This window comes from Erpetoichthys calabaricus, chromosome 4, assembly GCF_900747795.2.
Source record: "Erpetoichthys calabaricus chromosome 4, fErpCal1.3, whole genome shotgun sequence".
Classification (NCBI taxonomy): Eukaryota; Metazoa; Chordata; class Cladistia; order Polypteriformes; family Polypteridae; genus Erpetoichthys; species Erpetoichthys calabaricus.
This window is the reverse complement of record NC_041397.2, coordinates 144351924-144369717: the sequence shown is the minus strand read 5'-3', so window position 1 is coordinate 144369717 and position 17794 is coordinate 144351924. Positions and strand designations below refer to the sequence as shown.

The window sequence follows — 17794 nt, the reverse complement described above, 5'->3', positions numbered from 1 at the left end:
GTAGTATTCTAGTCTTGCTACTGATTTTCTATTGGATTAATGTCTAGACCCAAGGACCTCACATGGACATCCATTTTCATTAGCCAAAAGGGGATAAAGAATGCTGTACTATATATCTAATTCAATATTAGACAAACAGTACTGTCCATAAGGCATCAGATACATGAGTTGCTGAAGTAACACAAACCAGGAGACCTGCTATGATCGGCTCTCAGGAACACTGAGTAGAAATCTCTGCTTCTTTGGAGACTCTCTTTAACAATATTTTGTGACACTGTCTCTAATAGCATCTATTATGAAAGACCAAATAATGAATGGACGGGCTGATAATCTGATATCCAATGAGTACCCTGTTTCCATCTTTCACTGCTAATGCCACTGAATGAGGAGAACTGGGTAGATTCCCATCATTGATAAAGAAGTATTTTTGTCTCCCAAGATGACTAACAAGCCTTTTGTGTATTATAACAGATTGCTATGGTTCGAATTGGCATCTAGATGACATGAGATTGCACATGAGAGAAACCATTACTAGTCACTTGGTAGCTCCTGTTTTAACCAGTGTGGGTATACAGAAATCCCCTGTGTGAAATGTGCACAGATTCCTTAAGACCACTAGCTTGAAAGAAACACCAAAGAGTGCTTGCCAAATGTTAGTTTGTCTCCCCAAGTAGTAACATGGCAGCAAGCAAGCTCTGTAAGAAAGAGTTGGGGGCCTGGTGTTCACAGTAGAGTTTAGGCTGGCTCAAGAGAAGGACTGGGTAACAGGTCCTTGTAGTACAGAGTAGGACTCACAGTAACAGTGAGGGACACAGGCCGTTCTACAATAATGCTCCTGAGACTTTATAGAAAGCTTCCTAACCATAGTAGTTACAGTAATTCCAGAGTACCATCCACACCTTTAACTTAAGAGTTGAAAGGTGAACTAAAGTGGTTCACTGATGGGGAGACGGTGCAGAAAGAGCATTATGGTGAGCAGGTATGAAGGCTAAAAGGATTATGTTAGTTGTAATTTTAGGTGAGCAAATGTATAAGTCATTTCATCGATTAAGGAAAGGAGAACCTTAAATCTAGTGAATCCCATATGGAGCAGCTAAGTTTGTATTGTGCAATGTTTGTTTGTATTTTGTGTTTAAGTCCTGTGGATACCCCTACATTTGTGCCATTGGCCAATAAATTCACAAAGTTTGATGGTGTGGGATCTTTTTAGTTTACCTGAGCCACCTGTAGGTGGGCACTTGATTACATTATTTACAGCATTCCTCGAGGTGGAGAGTTCCTTTCATTGCCCTGAAGGTGCTATGTACATTGGAGGATGACCGACTAGCTACAACAGCAACACAGAGGAGGACACATGGAGTTAGGTGATATAGAATAGAATATTGCCTCCACCATTCTGCTGTGCCAGTTCAAAGTTACCTAGGCACTGATCCCAACCTTGTTCAAAAATGCAATGGTGTAACTCCATGTTTACTCAACTATTCTTGATTTTTAAAATATGGCACATTTAACTATTGGAAAAGAAGGTAAACCAGAGCATGAAAAAGGGACAGTGAATCAGAAAAAAAAGTAGTATAAACCTAAGGGCAGAGTACACAGAATAAGCTGTCTCTTGTTATATTAATGCCACCCTGGCACACAGCGAGTGGCTTATTAGGTTTATCAGACTCACAAGCCAAGGGCACAACCAGCAAGAGTGGTTGCTATTTTTATTCTTTCTACATAGCCAGCTATTCCAGGCTAGAAGATGCATGCTGGACACACTGGGGAGTGCAGCGCCAGTGATGTCAGCCTGGAAGTATTCACAGTAGGATTTTGCTCATCCTCTGCAATTTCATGGTTAATTATTTCTAAAAATGCAGCCTGAGGGAAGCTCCTTGTTCAACTTTGAAAATTCCTCTGGATGTGGTAGAGCCTATAGCCTGCTTGCCAATCAGAGGCACTTTGTTTCACAATCTGTCTGGTTTAACCAGCATATGCCACTCTGTGTGTGATCAGAATCTGCTTTGCACTCTGGTACACCCACCAGGCCAGTTCAACACAACACATTTGCTTCTTACCTGCACCCACCACCTTGTCAATGGCTATGCAGGAGGCATCTAGCTCCTTGGCAAACTCATGCACAGCCTGACATGGGTCCTCGTAAGTGTGTGGGTCCACATAGGTCCTGATGCCAGGGAGCTTTACTGGTGAAAAAGGAAAAGACAAAAGTGTTACTGTAGCACTGAATAACAGGAAAATCCGAAGAGACTCAGAGTATTTAAGGAAGTATGTGCCATTCACAATAATGGAGTCTGTTATCCAAAGACTGCATGTTGTCAGAAAAGGCAGGCTATCAGTATGGCCAAGTTAACATAATGAAAATTCAAAGGCTGTTGATTCATTCTTCACCACTTACTATGTGTTCCGAAAGAGTGTATTCTAAAATGAACAGATACCTGATCTGTAACTTGTCACCTGCATTTAAATTTACATTATTAATGTGGGTGCCTTGAAGGCACAGAGACCTATTTACATTACTCAAGGCGCTATACAAACAAGTGGATTTCTGAGTCTCTCATTTGACTTCAGTCATAGATAGATAGATAGATAGATACATAGAACCCAAGACAAGTTTTTATCAAATAAAAAAGTGCCCATTGGCACTAGCTAGGTTGGCAGCCATAACCATTATAGATGGAAACTGACTGTTGGGAGTTAAAAAATCAAAATAAATTGCTGAAGGATTACTGGAGATTTTCCACTGTGTTTAGGTACTATATAAAGTATCTATCTATCTATCTATCTATCTATCTATCTATCTATCTATCTATCTATCTATCTATCTATCTATCTATCTATCTATCTATCTATCTATCTATCTATCTATCTATCTATCTATCTATCTATCTACTGTAATAAAAATGAGTGGGTCATTAATGGGAGAGTCTTCAAGGCTGTTAAAATGTGATATATTTATGAACTGATGTAAAAGAACTTGTGGGAACAAACAGTTGGAACAGTGTGGAGTCATGATGTTTTCCCTGTATCTGTGTGGACTTTCTTCCAACATCCCAAATGGCTCTGTTGGGTAATTTATGATTTTTAAATGGCCTGGTGTGCATTTGTGACCTTGCCCGACAGTGGACTAGAAAAGTAATCTATGAATTTTCTCCTGCTTTACCCACAATACTTCTACGCTAGGCTTCACCTCTCTAAAACACTGTAATGGAAAAACACGTTCAGAAAATGAATAGATGTGCAGTATATTAGGTTCTGTATAGATCCCTCTTGTGTTACTCAATTTCGGCCTGCATATGTCTGTTTCGTGATTGCCTGGCTTACAGTAATCCTGTATAACAAGACAGAATTTAAATTTTGATGTTCAGTATATACTCGTGGATAAGTTCTCCCACGAATAAGTCAGGAGTTGATTTTAATGTATAATTTCTGGTATTTTATAATGTTGGTTGTATAAGTCGAATGCGGAAAACTCACGCTATTGGTCCAAGAGATTATAATATACTAATGCCCACCTGAGAGAGTAACCACGGAGCACACTGCCTTTTTTTCTATGTATTATGCCTACGTGACCACACGGTAATACTTGAATTATTCCGAAGCGACGTTTGCACCTTTTTGTGTTTTTTGTATCTTACACCCTCATACACCTTTATCTAAAGAGCATCCCTTATCTACAATGGAGCGTTTGACCAGAAGAAAATATGAAGCTGGTTTTAAATTAAACGTCGTTGAAATAGAAAAAGAATTTGGTTACTGCGCTGCTGCAACAAACTTTGATACGCCTGAGAAACTTTTGTGAAATTGGAGGAGGCAAGAAGTTGTTAAAAAAAAAAAAATTAAGTGTGGTATTTTTGAACAGGCACATAAGTCGGGTCTGATTTTATGATTGATTTTTTGGGGTTCAAGACCCGACTTATACGCGAGTATATACGGTAGTCATTTTCTTCTTCTTCATCATCTTCATCTTTTTCCTACTTTCATGTAGGGTCAATGTACTTGCTCAGTCTTCTCCAAATAACTTGGTGCTGTACCTCCTCATCAGTCAAAGCTGAGATGAGTTTATTACTTATTACATTTTTGTAAAACAACGTTATTCTGCTTCTGGGGGCAGTGCCTAACCTGCCCCTAATGTAGAGGACACTATTCCTACTCACAAGAAAAGAATGCAATTCCTCAAGTGTTTCCATTTTTAAACTTTTTGTACTGTGCATCAGTAATAGAAAAAGCAGTAACAGAATATCTTGTACAACATACTGGTATCGTAGGCAGTCAGTTAGACAAGATGGCCTCATTTCTAGCAGTGGAGTTAACAATGGATAAAAAAAATCTAATTTATCCAATTTGAATTGCTCCTTTTTCCATTGTATATAGTATCTACAGGGATGCAGAACCTCAGCAGCACCAAGTTTAAGGCAGTAACCAACTCTGGATAAGGCTTCTTTAAATTACAGTGTAGGGCCTGTCACTCACACAGGGTCAGTTTTGAGTCAACCTATCTGGCATGGCTTTGAGAGGTTTGTGTTGTGTTCAGCAAAGCATCCAGTGAACACCCGCTGACACAGACCTGCCTGGGAATCAAACCCAGTTTTCTGGAGCTGTGAACCAGCATTGCTAAACAATACAGTATACCACTGTGCCAAACAGAATCAAATTAAATGTAGTTTTTTAAACAGACTTCTGCTAAACGGATATCCACATGTAATTTATGACAGATTAAATATCTTGTACAATAAATCATACAAGTACAGAAACTGAGTGCATGTAAGGATAGCATTGAGGGACACTGACAGAAAACAAAACAATTTAAACCCTAAAAAAGTGGAGGTTTTGAAAAAATTTTTTATTTGTAGCATATTCCTTAATTCACAAAATATGAAAGAAATGTTGACTTTTATTAATCTGCTTGCAGCTTTCTGTTAAGTAAAGAGTGCTCTGCAATTTCTGTATCTTGGCAAATGTTATCCTGCTTATTTATTTTGGTGGTTTGGGGAGGATAACATTGCAGTAACCCTCTTCAAGAATAAAACCAACAACAGATGCAGTATGTGCAGACTGAAATTCTGTGCACATCTTAATATATTCAAAGTTTTCTATTCACTTAATATTTTGCTACTTTAATGGCCTGATTTTAATATATATGTTTATAAGAATACATAATTCTACATAAATTCACAATGTGAATTCAAAGTTGCATTTTAGTGTGCTCTTATATGTTAGCTTTGTGATTGTACATGTGCAATACCTTAGCTACGAGACAGGCACACTGCCTGTAGCGCATATTCCTTATGTTTGGTGTACAGAATGAAGAAAAATAATATATTGTAAAAGCACCATTTTGATAGGGCTTTAATGTTACAGCTGCCCCTGCATCATAGAACATGTAGTTCATACCTTTGTTATCTGTTATCAATTTTACTATTTTCTGTCATTAAAACTTTTACTGTTTTCTTATTTTCCACTTTAATAAAAGGACAAGTGACCATGTGTGTGTGTCTGTCTGTTCATCTATGTGTTCATCTGGTTACTATGTCTCTGTTAGTGGCTATTAGGTATGGGATTTGTAAAAGCAGTACTAATGTTTGTGATGCATCAGCTGTTGAAATGAAAAATGCAATGCATTTTATTTCTGCATACTTTCCAAATGCTGAACATGTCCAACAGAGAGTAACTGCTGGATGGGCAGAAATCAGAAATCATCTAGGTTGATTGGTTAGATTTGAACCCGTCTTAGAAGGGTAGCACATTTAGTTTATAATAATGTTACAGGAGAGAGAAAACATGGCAATTTTTTTAAGTCTGTAAGTGCTAGCCAAGAGTAAAACTTTCAATGGAATCTATGAGGAAGATCGAAAGTGATATATTTCTTAATGCCTGCTGTGAGCTGCTCTCATCGAGCCAGAATGAAAAAATATTACAGTGTGTAACCATGGCAATAACAGGGAAATATCGTTTACAGAGGTCTTTCAAGCCATAAACTTCAGATGGTCCTTCAATTAAGGTCTAGACAGCATCTACCATTTAGAGCTAACTTTTACGGATTAAACCTAATCTGGAAGTTAGAAAAGTAACATGGTACCATGTATGCTAATGAACTGTGCAAACAGAGAGTGTGGCCAACCTGGTCAACAATCTTTATAGTTGAAATTGTGTACTGCTCAATTTCTGCCTTAAATACAGCAAATCAATTTATTCCTATATATTAGACTAGCTCAGAGTGTAGAATATGTTATAAAATCGAAAGACAACACACACTTTGTACAAATATGATTTTGCTGATAAGAATCAAAATAGATATTAAACAAACATCTATGATAAAATTGTACTTTTTTAGAAATGCTTGAAAGCCTGTTATCTCTTTGACATGTGCCAAATTGATTCACATTATAGAAAAATGCAATGCACTGACATCATTCAGGGTTGGTTGTTGCCTTCAACCTGATTCTGTTGGGATTGGCGTTACCTCCCCAAAAAGTCACTAATAAAACAAGCTACTTAATAAAGTAAGGGAATGAACTTCCTATATACTTACACTCCTCACATTTTTGTAAATTTTGTTATACCTTTTCATAGGACAACACTGAAGATATGACACTTTGATACAATGTAAAGTAGTCAGTGTACAGTTTGTGTAACAGTGTAAATTTGCTGTCCCCTTAACATAACTCAACACACAGCCATTAATGTCTAAACCGCTGGCAACAAAAGTGAGTACAGCCCTAAGTGAAAAATATCCAAATTGTGCCCAATTAGCCATTTTCCCTCTGTGGTGTCATGTGACTGATTAGTGTTACAAGGTCTCAGGTGTGAATGGGGAGCAGGCGTGTTAAATTTGGTGTTATCGCTCTCACACTCTCTCATACTGGTCACTGGAAGTTCAACATGGCACCTCATGGCAAAGAACTTTCTGAGGATCTGAAAAAAAGAATTGTTGCTCTACATAAAGATGGCCTCGGCTATAAGAAGATTGTCAACGCCCTGAAAGTGAGCTGGAGCACGGTGGCCAAGACCATACAGCAGTTTAACAGACAGGTTTCACTCAGAAAAGGCATGGTTGACCAAAGAAGTTGAGTGCACGTGCTCAGCGTCATATCCAGAGGTTGTCTTTGAAAATAGACGTATGAGTGCTGCCAGCATTGCTGCAGAGGTTGAAGGGGTGGGGGGATCAGCTTGTCAGTGTTCAGACCATACGCCGCACACTGCATCAAATTGGTCTGCATGGCTGTCATCCTAGAAGGAAGCCTCTTCTAAAGATGATGCACAAGAAAGCTTGCAAACAGTTTGCTGAAGACAAGCAGACTAAGGACATGGATTACTGGAACCATGTCCTGTGGTCTGATGAGACCAAGATAAACTTATTTGGTTCAGATGGTGTCAAGTGTGTGTGGCGGCAACCAGGTGAGGAGTACAAAGACAAGTACAGTATGTCATGCCTACAGTCAAGCATGGTGGTGGGAGTGTCATGGTTTGGGGCTGCATGAGTGCTGCTGGCACTGGGGAGCTACAGATCATTGAGGGAACCATGAATGCCAACATGTACTGTGACATACTGAAGCAGAGCATGATCTCCTCCCTTCGGAAACTGGGCCGCAGGGCAGCATTCCAACATGATAACGACCCCAAACACACCTCCAAGACGACTACTGCCTTGCTAAAGAAACTGAGGGTAAAGGTGCTGGACTGGAAAGCATGTCTCCAGACCTAAACCCTATTGAGCATCTGTGGGGGATCCTCAAACATCCACCAGCTCTGTAATGTTGTCATAGACAAGTGGAAGAGGATTCCAGTGGCAACCTGTTAAGCTCTAGTGAGCTCCATGCCCAAGAGTGCTGGAAAATAATGGTGGCCACACAAAATAATGACACTTTGGGCACAATTTGGACATTTTTCACTTAGGGGTGTACTCACTTTTGTTGCCAGCGGTTTAGACATTAATGGCTGTGTGTTGAGTTATTTTGAGGGACAGCAAATTTACACTGTTATACAAGCTGTACACTGACTACTTTGCAGTGTATCAAAGTGTCATATCTTCAGTGTTGTCCCATGAAAAGATATAATAAAATATTTACAAAAATGTGAGGGGTGTACTTACTTTTGTGAGATACTGTATATACAGTATTAATTTGTCCATTTCTGAATTGTATCCAAGTTTGCCTAGAATGATTTTAGTGGCTTAGCGATAATTGATAATTCTCCTAGTTTTGTGTCATATCCAAAATAAACTGATGGATTTGTTACATTTCTGTCAAAAAAACAAGCATCAACCTTAGTGGACCCTTGTGGAATCCCACTGCCAGTTTCTATCAAATGTCTTCTGAAGGTCTGAGCTTATAAGCAAAAACAGAATCTCTCTCATCTAAACCTGTTATGGCCCTCCTTTACTGAGAATTCAGAAGCACGGAAGGTAAATACAATTTTTTAACCCACTATTATTATAATCAATCCTATCACCACAAATTAAATTAATAGAGCACCCAGTTCTCTGCACAGGATGATGTATAAATGTGTATGTGTTGGTGTACAGATCTACCATTAGCATTTATTAAACACTGAGATAGATGTACAATTTAGGGTGCCATCCAAGACATTAGAGTTTCAACAAAAAGCTAACTTTTAATTATATCTACGACCTACATATTGCTCCTTTTTGGGTAAAGTAAGTGAAAATAGTAAAGGGAGAGTGGGACATTAACCCGATTACACCTTATGAGCTGGAAGTCAAGAGAATGTCATGGTAAGACCTGATCCTAGATTGTGGTGGAAGGACTATCAGTAAAGTGTGTGAATCTTCATTAACTAAAGTTTATACAATAACAAAAATATTGGCTTTGTGAAAGGACTCTCAGCAGAAGGAAGCTGTAATGTGTAGTGGTTCAGGTTTCTCATGGCACATGCATTAAAACTTACAGTGACCATTTCCAAAATTCAATCTTTTCTCTTCACTCTCTTTTGACTTGTTGTGTCCACAAAACCTGCAGAAAACACAAAGATCAAATCAGGTTAATGAGCACTCACCCCCTGTAGGTTAACAGCACACAGTCCCTCATCCCAGTAGTTGTATGGATGGACAAAAGACAGAGATGTCACCTTGGCTCCTTTCCTCACTAACTCTGCCACCTATCTGCTGGCCAAGAATTACCACTGGATCATGCATTGCTTTTCATATATTGGACACACTTTGCTTCCACTGGCATGTCTTCTGTAATAACACACAGGATAGTGACAGAGTATGCAGACAGGGTTATTGCTGGTGGCAGACTGGCACAGTTCATAGCATACTGTATGTAAGGTTCACTCAAGCCTCCTCAATCTCTGATTAATTATAGTTCTATAAAGTGTTATGTGTGCTTGTGTACATATCCTAAGGTCAGTGATTTTGGGGAGACAGATCTTACAGTACTGTTTGGATGGACTGACATGCTGTCTGCTTGTATGCAAGGGTCATGCTCATGTGTAATGCATGATTGAATGAAGACCATAAGATTAAAGTCATCTTCTCCTTGTAAATGTTGTACAAGATTCAACTAAATTAATAATAATAATAATTCTTTACATTTCTATAGCACTTTTCTCACTACTCAAAGTTCTCTTGGGACATATGCCTGTCTTTTCTAGCACACTTGAAGCTAGTCCCATTACAATGGTTCCACTGCTCACCCCACCCCCAACAGCCCAGCATAAAACGTGTATTATTTGTAACAAAGAATGCAAGGCACGCCTGTGGTTTCTTTACTAAAAAAAAAGCCAAGTTCTCAAATTGAAGCTCAAGTAAAAAAAAATGAAAGCCAGATGCTAGTATCATTGAACCAGCATTGTTTTTCTTTTTTGTTTTGCCAGCAAATATGAAATCTGATTATACTTTAGGCCCACATTGTCCCCAGTCTCCAGAGGGAGGGAGCTCTGGAGGTGTCAGAATTGATCATCTCAGGAACTTGTGGCTGCGCCTGTCCATACCTATTACTTTGTCAGAGGAAACACTGGTGTGTATGGCATAAAGATCTCATTTTAGGAACATGTAGTACAAGTGAGACAAAGAGCTGTGGATCTAGAGTCTTTCGTTTTTGAGTGGGGTTCAAAGTGCACATTGAAGTTGCAGTAAGCAATCACTAAGGACCACACAGAGAAGAGGTTTTTAAACAGACAAAAGAGCCGTGTTGGAAGCTGCCCATTTCAAATGCAGCACTCAATTGAAGTTCTCCAGAACCAAATTATAAATTTGCTAGTAAATTATTTTTTTGAATCCTGCCAAGCTAAAAGAATAACCCTGTTTACAAACCTTCTACTGTCCAAGATACTCTAGTGTCAGGTAACACCTGGTGGGAATGGGAATAAAAAATGTGCTGCAAATCACCAATAGCACAGGGAAGAACAAATCTACAAGATAAACACTCCGTCGTCCATTTTAAATAAATGTATCCTTTTATTTTTTCCAATAGGTAGTGAGGTGTATTGGCTAAAGCTTTGGACTGTAAATAAAATGTTTTCCATCCAAATATAAGCCAAAGCTTGCCTCTTTATTACTGGCTCACTGTGTGACCCTGGGCAAGCTACTTCACCTAACAATGCTGTAATTGAACAAATATGGAATCAAATGTACTGTCTATACTTTCAAAGTTCCTTGGAATGGAAAATGTCGATGGAAAGACTCTATGTTAAAGTTAAGTTAGTAAATTTCCTGTATGTACAGTAAATACCAATGGTAGTATGAGAGTGTACACCTCTTGCACGCATGTACAGACATGGACAATATTTATAACATACTTAACTGTGCAAGGGTGATCATTGTATTTTTATCTATGATCCACCTCTGCGTCTCTACAAATATAACACAGATTTTAAATGTTTGTGTGGGGATGCCTCAAGACTTCTTATTACCTGCTGTATGTGGGTAATTTCATCAGTCTTTATTCTTAATCAAGTCCTAAGTGAATTGGGTGCAAAGCAAGCACACACACCCAGTCACATTCAAATTGTGCAAACTAAGAGCCACTAATTAATTTAACTTGTATTTCTTTGTGATGTGTGAGGAAACTTGGTACCTAAGAAAAACATTATGAACACACCAAAAATGTGAATACAGTGAATGAGCTAGAAACTAAGGCCTTGTTCCTAGAGCAGTAAAACAGTCATGCTAACTACTGTGACATATGTCACCCTTGCTGACAATGCCCAGGGCTTAAGAAATGTCTTATAAATATGTCACACTGATTGTGCATAGCAAATTTTAAAAAATCATGACAATAAACAGATTTTACAGGCTTGTTTTTTTCCCATCGCCTCCTACTAATCTTTTAGGTTAGGTTAGGCAGACTTTTATTATCCAGGAGAGACATTTGTTTACAGCAGGAAAGTACAAAAAACGGGAGATTGCTAGAGTGATACAATAAATAAGCAACATATTCATCTGAATTTCCCCATGGCATTAACAAAGTTTATTTTATCTAATCTAATCTAATCTAATCTAATCTAATCTAATCTAATCTAATCTAATCTAATCTAATCTAATCTAATCTAATCTAACATGACTACCATTGTTACAATCGGTTCACAACCATTAAGATTTGTACAAATGAAAACATAATGAATTGTAACTATACACAGGCATATTTTAAAACTCAGCAGGATCTCTACAAACACTAAAATTGAACATGTTTACAGTATATATCTGGGGTAAAAGAGTTCTAAAATCTGATGTGCGCTGCTCTTCTTCATTATTTAGTGATAGTGATGGCAATAAGACACAGCATTGATTCTGGTGTGTTGCATTCGGTAAAATTCAGTTAATGTTTAATGCATATACTGACATTCAGTGCAGTTAAATTAATTTTAAATATAGTCTTTTGCAGTAGTTTAATCCCAATCTCTGTACAGAATGTTACAAAGAAGTGCACAAATAATCAGTCGCAAAAAAATAGTCTATAGTCATATAGTATACATCATGTGGGCAGGATGTTTATGCCCAGCATGCTATCACAAAGTACTTTATGTTAACAGAAGATTTCAGATAAAAACAGTGAGAGAAGAGACAAAGAAAATCTAAATTAAGAAAGGGGGAGAGAACAGCATCAATTCAAAACAGTGAACCACACTGACCTTCCAATGAGGATGTAGACCACCACAGTGAGGAGAATAATGGCAACAGCAGCAGAGATGGCGATCATCACAACTTGACTGTTCTCACTCGAAATGGAGAAAGCTGGAAGCAAAAGACAAGACAAGATTACCTTTCATTTTGCTTTCCTAGCCAACCATGATTTTTACTTCTGGAGTCACAGGAAGCCACCTGATAAATATCTAAATGTTTATGTTAGAGTTTATAGAATAAGCAAGATTTAACTGATGCTCTGTAGATTTAACATATTTGGGATTAGCTCATTGATCGAAGCAAATGCAAGGGTATTTTAAAACACCTGTTGTAAGCGATGGTATCAAACAGTACATTTTCAATTTCTATACTGCCTCATACTGTAAACACTGTCCCAAGATGTTCTAAAAGCCAGAAGAAACACAGTACTTAGCAATATAAGATAATGTTGGCTTTTAAAATTCTCCTCTGATTGCTTTAAATCCTTCCCTCTTTCTTTCATGTCTGTACTGAGGTTCTAAGGAATGTCTGCATGCTGTAGAGCAAGCAGACACACAGTGTGGTGCCACGGACTTGGGCAGCATGGCTCCAAATTGAGTCACTTCCTGGGCTCTAAATATCAAACAAATATGTACACTACTATGGAGCGTTTGGTTTCTCAATTCTTGTAAAATGCCTTTGACTTTATACACAAACCTATTAACAAAGGAGGCGTGTATTTGCACTACAGGAAATGTTGTTTATTTTAAGAGATAAAGCTGTCATGGTGTATTACTAAGGGAGAGAGTCAATGACAGGACAGCAAAACTTACTAACACCTCAAAACAAAAGCGAAAGACAAGGCTTGATCATTCAGATCCAGGCAGTAGAACCTTTGAGGTCCTAGGGTAAATTCCAGACTTCTTCTCCAAACTTTCCATAGCCATTTTGTCTGTTGTTAATTAAAGATCAGGGCTCATTTCCATTATCCTTTGCCTGTCTGGCTATGCTATATGAAGGTGCTACTTTAAAACACGAGGATCCCAGTCCATTTTCCATTCCGTTAGTGATTCATTGTGGGACTATAAATCACTGAGACACTTCATCTGCCAGGGCTCCAAGTACAGATATATGAAAATCATTTTAAAGCTCATTATGATAGTGATCTCTGTCAGGTATCCCATAAAAATAGTAAAAGGGATGTTGAAGTAGGAAAGATTTTAAGGTTAGAATATTCATATTGCATATCTGAATATATTTTAACCTAGGTTAAACATTCCAGATGCAGTGTGTACTTTGCATGCTTTTTTATATTTATACTTTTATTAATGTTGCTACTTTTTTTTTTTTGCTGTGTGTTTACAAAGCAAAATTTCCTTGCGAGTTAAAAGACTAAGTGTGACCTTTGAAAACACAGCCTTTCACAAAAACTGAGCCCTTTTTGTGCACAAAGTACATTGATTAAAGAGAGAGTGTAGCCAGGAACACTACACTGTATAGTGCACAAAAGAAATACAGGTCAAATCACTTGCTGTTGCTCAAACTTTTTTAAACATTGTGATTATATATTTGTTTTCACTATAGGAGTGCTTATTTATGCTCCTAAAGGCCATTAAACAAAATGTTACTGCCAATCTTTCGTTATATAAGTTCTGTAAGTCAACACCTGTTTAACAACTGAAACAAGTTAATGTACTCTTTGTTGCATTGTAATAATATTTAAGTATTCTCTACACTTTATATTTTTTTAACAAATGATTCTACTCATGGCAACTTTGAAAAATTCTGTAAAAATAAGTCTGAGGGTTTATCAGGAAACTACTAATTTAACAAAACAATACAGAGCAAAATTTTAAAATAAAATATAAGAAGCATTGATTGTTGGTCAGCTGTGTGGGATTCGATTTGATACTTGTGTGTGTGTGACACCAGAGTGAAGCAAGTGGTCAAAGCATGAGTGTCAAGACAAACATATACCATTAAAAGTGCACAGTGAAATGGGGTAAAAAATGAGCTCAGCCACAATTCTCTTTGCACCAAGAAACAACATTCACCGGTGTGCCCAAAGAATAACATACAGAACTTAACTAAATTCTGTTTGTATTTTTTGCACCTTTACAGGCACATAAAAATATGTTTCACTAACCTGTATTATATTTTTTACACACCATTGGTTTAAGCAATGTGTAAAGTAAGCAGCCAACTAATATACAGACTGAATGCTGTCTCAGGTAGCTAAGTGAACTCTGCTGATATTAAAATGTTCCTTGAAATAGTGATTTTAAATCCATTAAAATAATAAAAGGAAAATAAAAAAGGCAGTTACTTTGCAGTGCCATTAATGAGCAATTTTGATGGATGCTTAGTTATAAGTTATAACCTAACTAGACATTAAGCCCGTTACAATAACGGGCGCTAGAACAGTAGTGATTATCATCATTTTTTATGCTCATTTTCCTTTTCTTTTATAGATCTATTTGCTCTAATGAGTCTTTCTCTTTTAGCGTTTTTCTGACGCTCATTTTCTTTTTCTTCTTTTTTAGGTGGCATATTGTTAGTAGGGCGGCACGGTGGCAGCGCTGCTGCTTCGCAGTTAGGAGACCTGGGTTCGCTTCCCGGGTCCTCCCTGTGTGGAGTTTGCATGTTCTCACCGTGTCTGCGTGGGTTTCCTCCGGGCGCTCCGGTTTCCTCCCACAGTCCAAAGACATGCAGGTTAGGTGGATTGGCGATTCTAAATTGGCCCTAGTGTGTGCTTGGGGTGTGGGTGTGTTTGTGTGTGTCCTGCGGTGGGTTGGCACCCTGCCCGGGATTGGTTCCTGCCTTGTGCCCTGTGTTGGCTGGGATTGGCTCCAGCAGACCCCTGTGACCCTGTGTTCGGATTCAGCGGGTTGGAAAATGGATGGATGGATGTTGTTAGTAGATAGTCACAGTAATATAGGCTTGTACGTCCCTAATATGTTCTGTTACAGTAATACTGGCTTGTATGTGGCTGTAATATGCGTCACTGTATTGTGTGTCTTTAATTTTCTCTCGCCGTAATAATAATAATAATAATTCATTACATTAATATAGCGCTTTTCTCAGTACACAAAGCGCTATCCACACAGGGAGGAACCGGGAAGCGAACCCACAATCTTCTAATTTTCTCTGACAGTAATACTGGCTTTGATATCGTAATATGCATTTAATTTTCTGTCATAACAGTGGGCAATCAGCAGATTCTCCCCAGCAACTGATGTAATGTGTGGCGTGTAGTTGATAATCATGCTTGTGGCGTCTCTCCAGAAAGTACTGTGCAGTTCCCTAGCCAAGTATTTTAATCCGTGCTGGCTTGCAGCTGATTATTGTATGTGTGGCGTCTCCCCAGGAACGGATTTTATGTGCGTGAAAATAAATCTACTTTTAAAAGTCATTGTATTGTAATATCATGAAAATTCGTATATTTAGGAAAACCCCTTCAACGACTGACACTTTACCGGGCCAGGCTTCTTAATCGCAAATCTGGCATCCTCAGAGTGAACACTTGCACAACAACAAACACTAATCCCACCTCTTTGGGGAAGCTGGTCTCAGTACCCGTTTGGATTTTTCGTGCCTTTTGTTTTATGTCTTACCTCATTTACAGAAATCCGATTGGATCGGCCGCACGATATTTCATAGGTCCCGCCCTCTCTGTCTTGTGTGACGCGTCAGGCGGCCTTTGAAGCATCGCACCGTGCCCCGCGCATGCGCACTTCACCAGAAGACACACACGGACACTGGACGTACACAGGGGTTTTATTAAAGAGGGTGCAACAGTGGGTCAGGGGTCAGAAGTAGAATGATACTCCTAGTGTGGGTTCAAAATCTGTTCTTAGTAAAACTGTAGATGAAAGAGCAGAGCAGTGAGGGAAAAAATCCAAGTTAAACTGTACCATGAAGGGATATGTTTAAGAAAAAGAAAGGGTGTCCTTTGTACTTATTACAATAAAGGTTAGCCTATTCAGCATAGAAAAGAACAATTTTGGAAGCGATGTACAAAAACAGATCTGAAAAACACTGCAGTATAATAAAGCATGCCATGATGCTGAAATGAGTGCAAGGTAAAACAAAGAATTCTTTCTTTTAACATTTGAATGTCAATTTTTGCCTTTGAAAACTTTTAAAAAAAAAAGTTAAAATTTGAATAGTGACATTTAGTCTGATAGACCTAGACAGAAAATTGTAAAAGGTATGTGCAGCCTCCTGGTTTAATTGTGAGATTCCAAAACATAAAACAGTTGGTTCAGTACCCGCTTCAAGACATAAGCCAAATAAGAAGGTTTGATTAGGTCTATCAAGCTCATTTACCTAGCTAATAGCTGACCTGTTTTGGATACTTTTTAAAATTTGCCAAGTGTTCTACTTCAGGTACATAATATTGTAGTTTATTTCATACTTCCATAACCCTAGGTGTGAACAAGTCATTTGTGGCTATAATCTTAAATGCACTTCTCCTTAATTGCCACTGATGTCCTCTAGTATGTTATTTACTATTTTAATGAAAAGAATTCTGTTGGATCAGAATTTTAAAAATATAGATGTGTTCCTAAAGAGATCAGAGTAGGGCAAACCCTTTTGTCCCAGGGTGCTCTTGGTTGCCCTTCTCTGCACAGCTTCTAGAGCTGCAATGCCTTTGTTTGTAGTAGGGTGACCAGCCCAGCACACAGTACTCTAAATCTGACTTCACTAGCGCTTTATCCAGTCTGAGCATAATGTCTCTTGATTTATATTCAACAGTCTTTACAACATAATCTAACATTTCATTGTCTTTGTAATTGCTTCAGGAATTGCTAAGAGATTGAGAATGTTGTGGTAACATAATTTACTCAATTCTTTTCAGATGTTCATTGCTTCAGGTCAGACTTATCCATGCACATTAAACTTTTCTGCACTCTCACTCATTGTGTAACCTTGAACAACTTAAGTTTCCCTAACCAGGGCTCCAGTATTTGAAATATGGACAAATGTACTACACACTTAGGACTTCTAAGTCATTTTGAATAAAACCATAAACAAAAAATAATATAAATCTTAACAGATGCCTCATAACATTATGTGATAGTGCAGAGAGTTCTTGTATCCTAAAGAGAGTGATGACATATAGTAAAAATGTTTCTTTACAGATTCCACCACTGCTTACAAAAATCCAACTGACAGCATAGTACAGGTGGCAATGCTACATAGCCCCCGCACCTCACTAAAAAAAGCCTTGCTGCTTTGCTCTGTCTCTGCAGTCCAATTTGTCTTCACTTGCAACCAACACCCAAACTCCTGGCTGCTCGCCCAGCTGGTGCGTTGGGATGCTTTAAGAGCCCAAAACCAGAAACACATCTAGTGCCTTCCCTGAGTTTTCATTTACTTTTTCAAGACACCTCAACATTTCCAAAAAAGCATCATCGCAAAAAAAGAAAAAAAAAAAAACACAAACACGGAAAAGAATTTAATTTAACAGCTGTGCTCCCTTTGTCCCGAAGAGATATGGAAACATTGGAATTTCTCACAATCATATCTTCATGGGAAGTAACGTCCTTTCCAGATGTTTCTAGTAATCATTCCAAGCCAGATTTTAATATCAGCACATACTGAAGTATTAAATACAAAGAAAACACCCACTGGTGCAGATATGAAATATTAAGTGTAGAAATTAGGCAACAAATGAAGCCTCTTATATAAATGGTGCCCTAATAATAAAAGCCATAAGTATAACTA

General features: G+C 38.2%; 1 protein-coding gene across 5 annotated transcripts in view; it reads right to left on the bottom strand.

Moving 5' to 3' along the window:
* Positions 1 to 17794, bottom strand: part of epha3 (eph receptor A3) — a 214022-nt gene that overhangs the window by 36405 nt on the left and 159823 nt on the right. For all 5 annotated transcript variants that reach the window (XM_028799857.2, XM_028799853.2, XM_028799854.2 and 2 more), the window contains exons 8-10: positions 12094 to 12196; positions 8908 to 8972; positions 2061 to 2186 (exon numbers count right to left, since the gene is read on the bottom strand). In XM_028799857.2, the coding sequence (XP_028655690.1) occupies positions 2061 to 2186; positions 8908 to 8972; positions 12094 to 12196 (294 nt within the window). The remainder of the gene's footprint in view (positions 1 to 2060; positions 2187 to 8907; positions 8973 to 12093; positions 12197 to 17794) is intronic.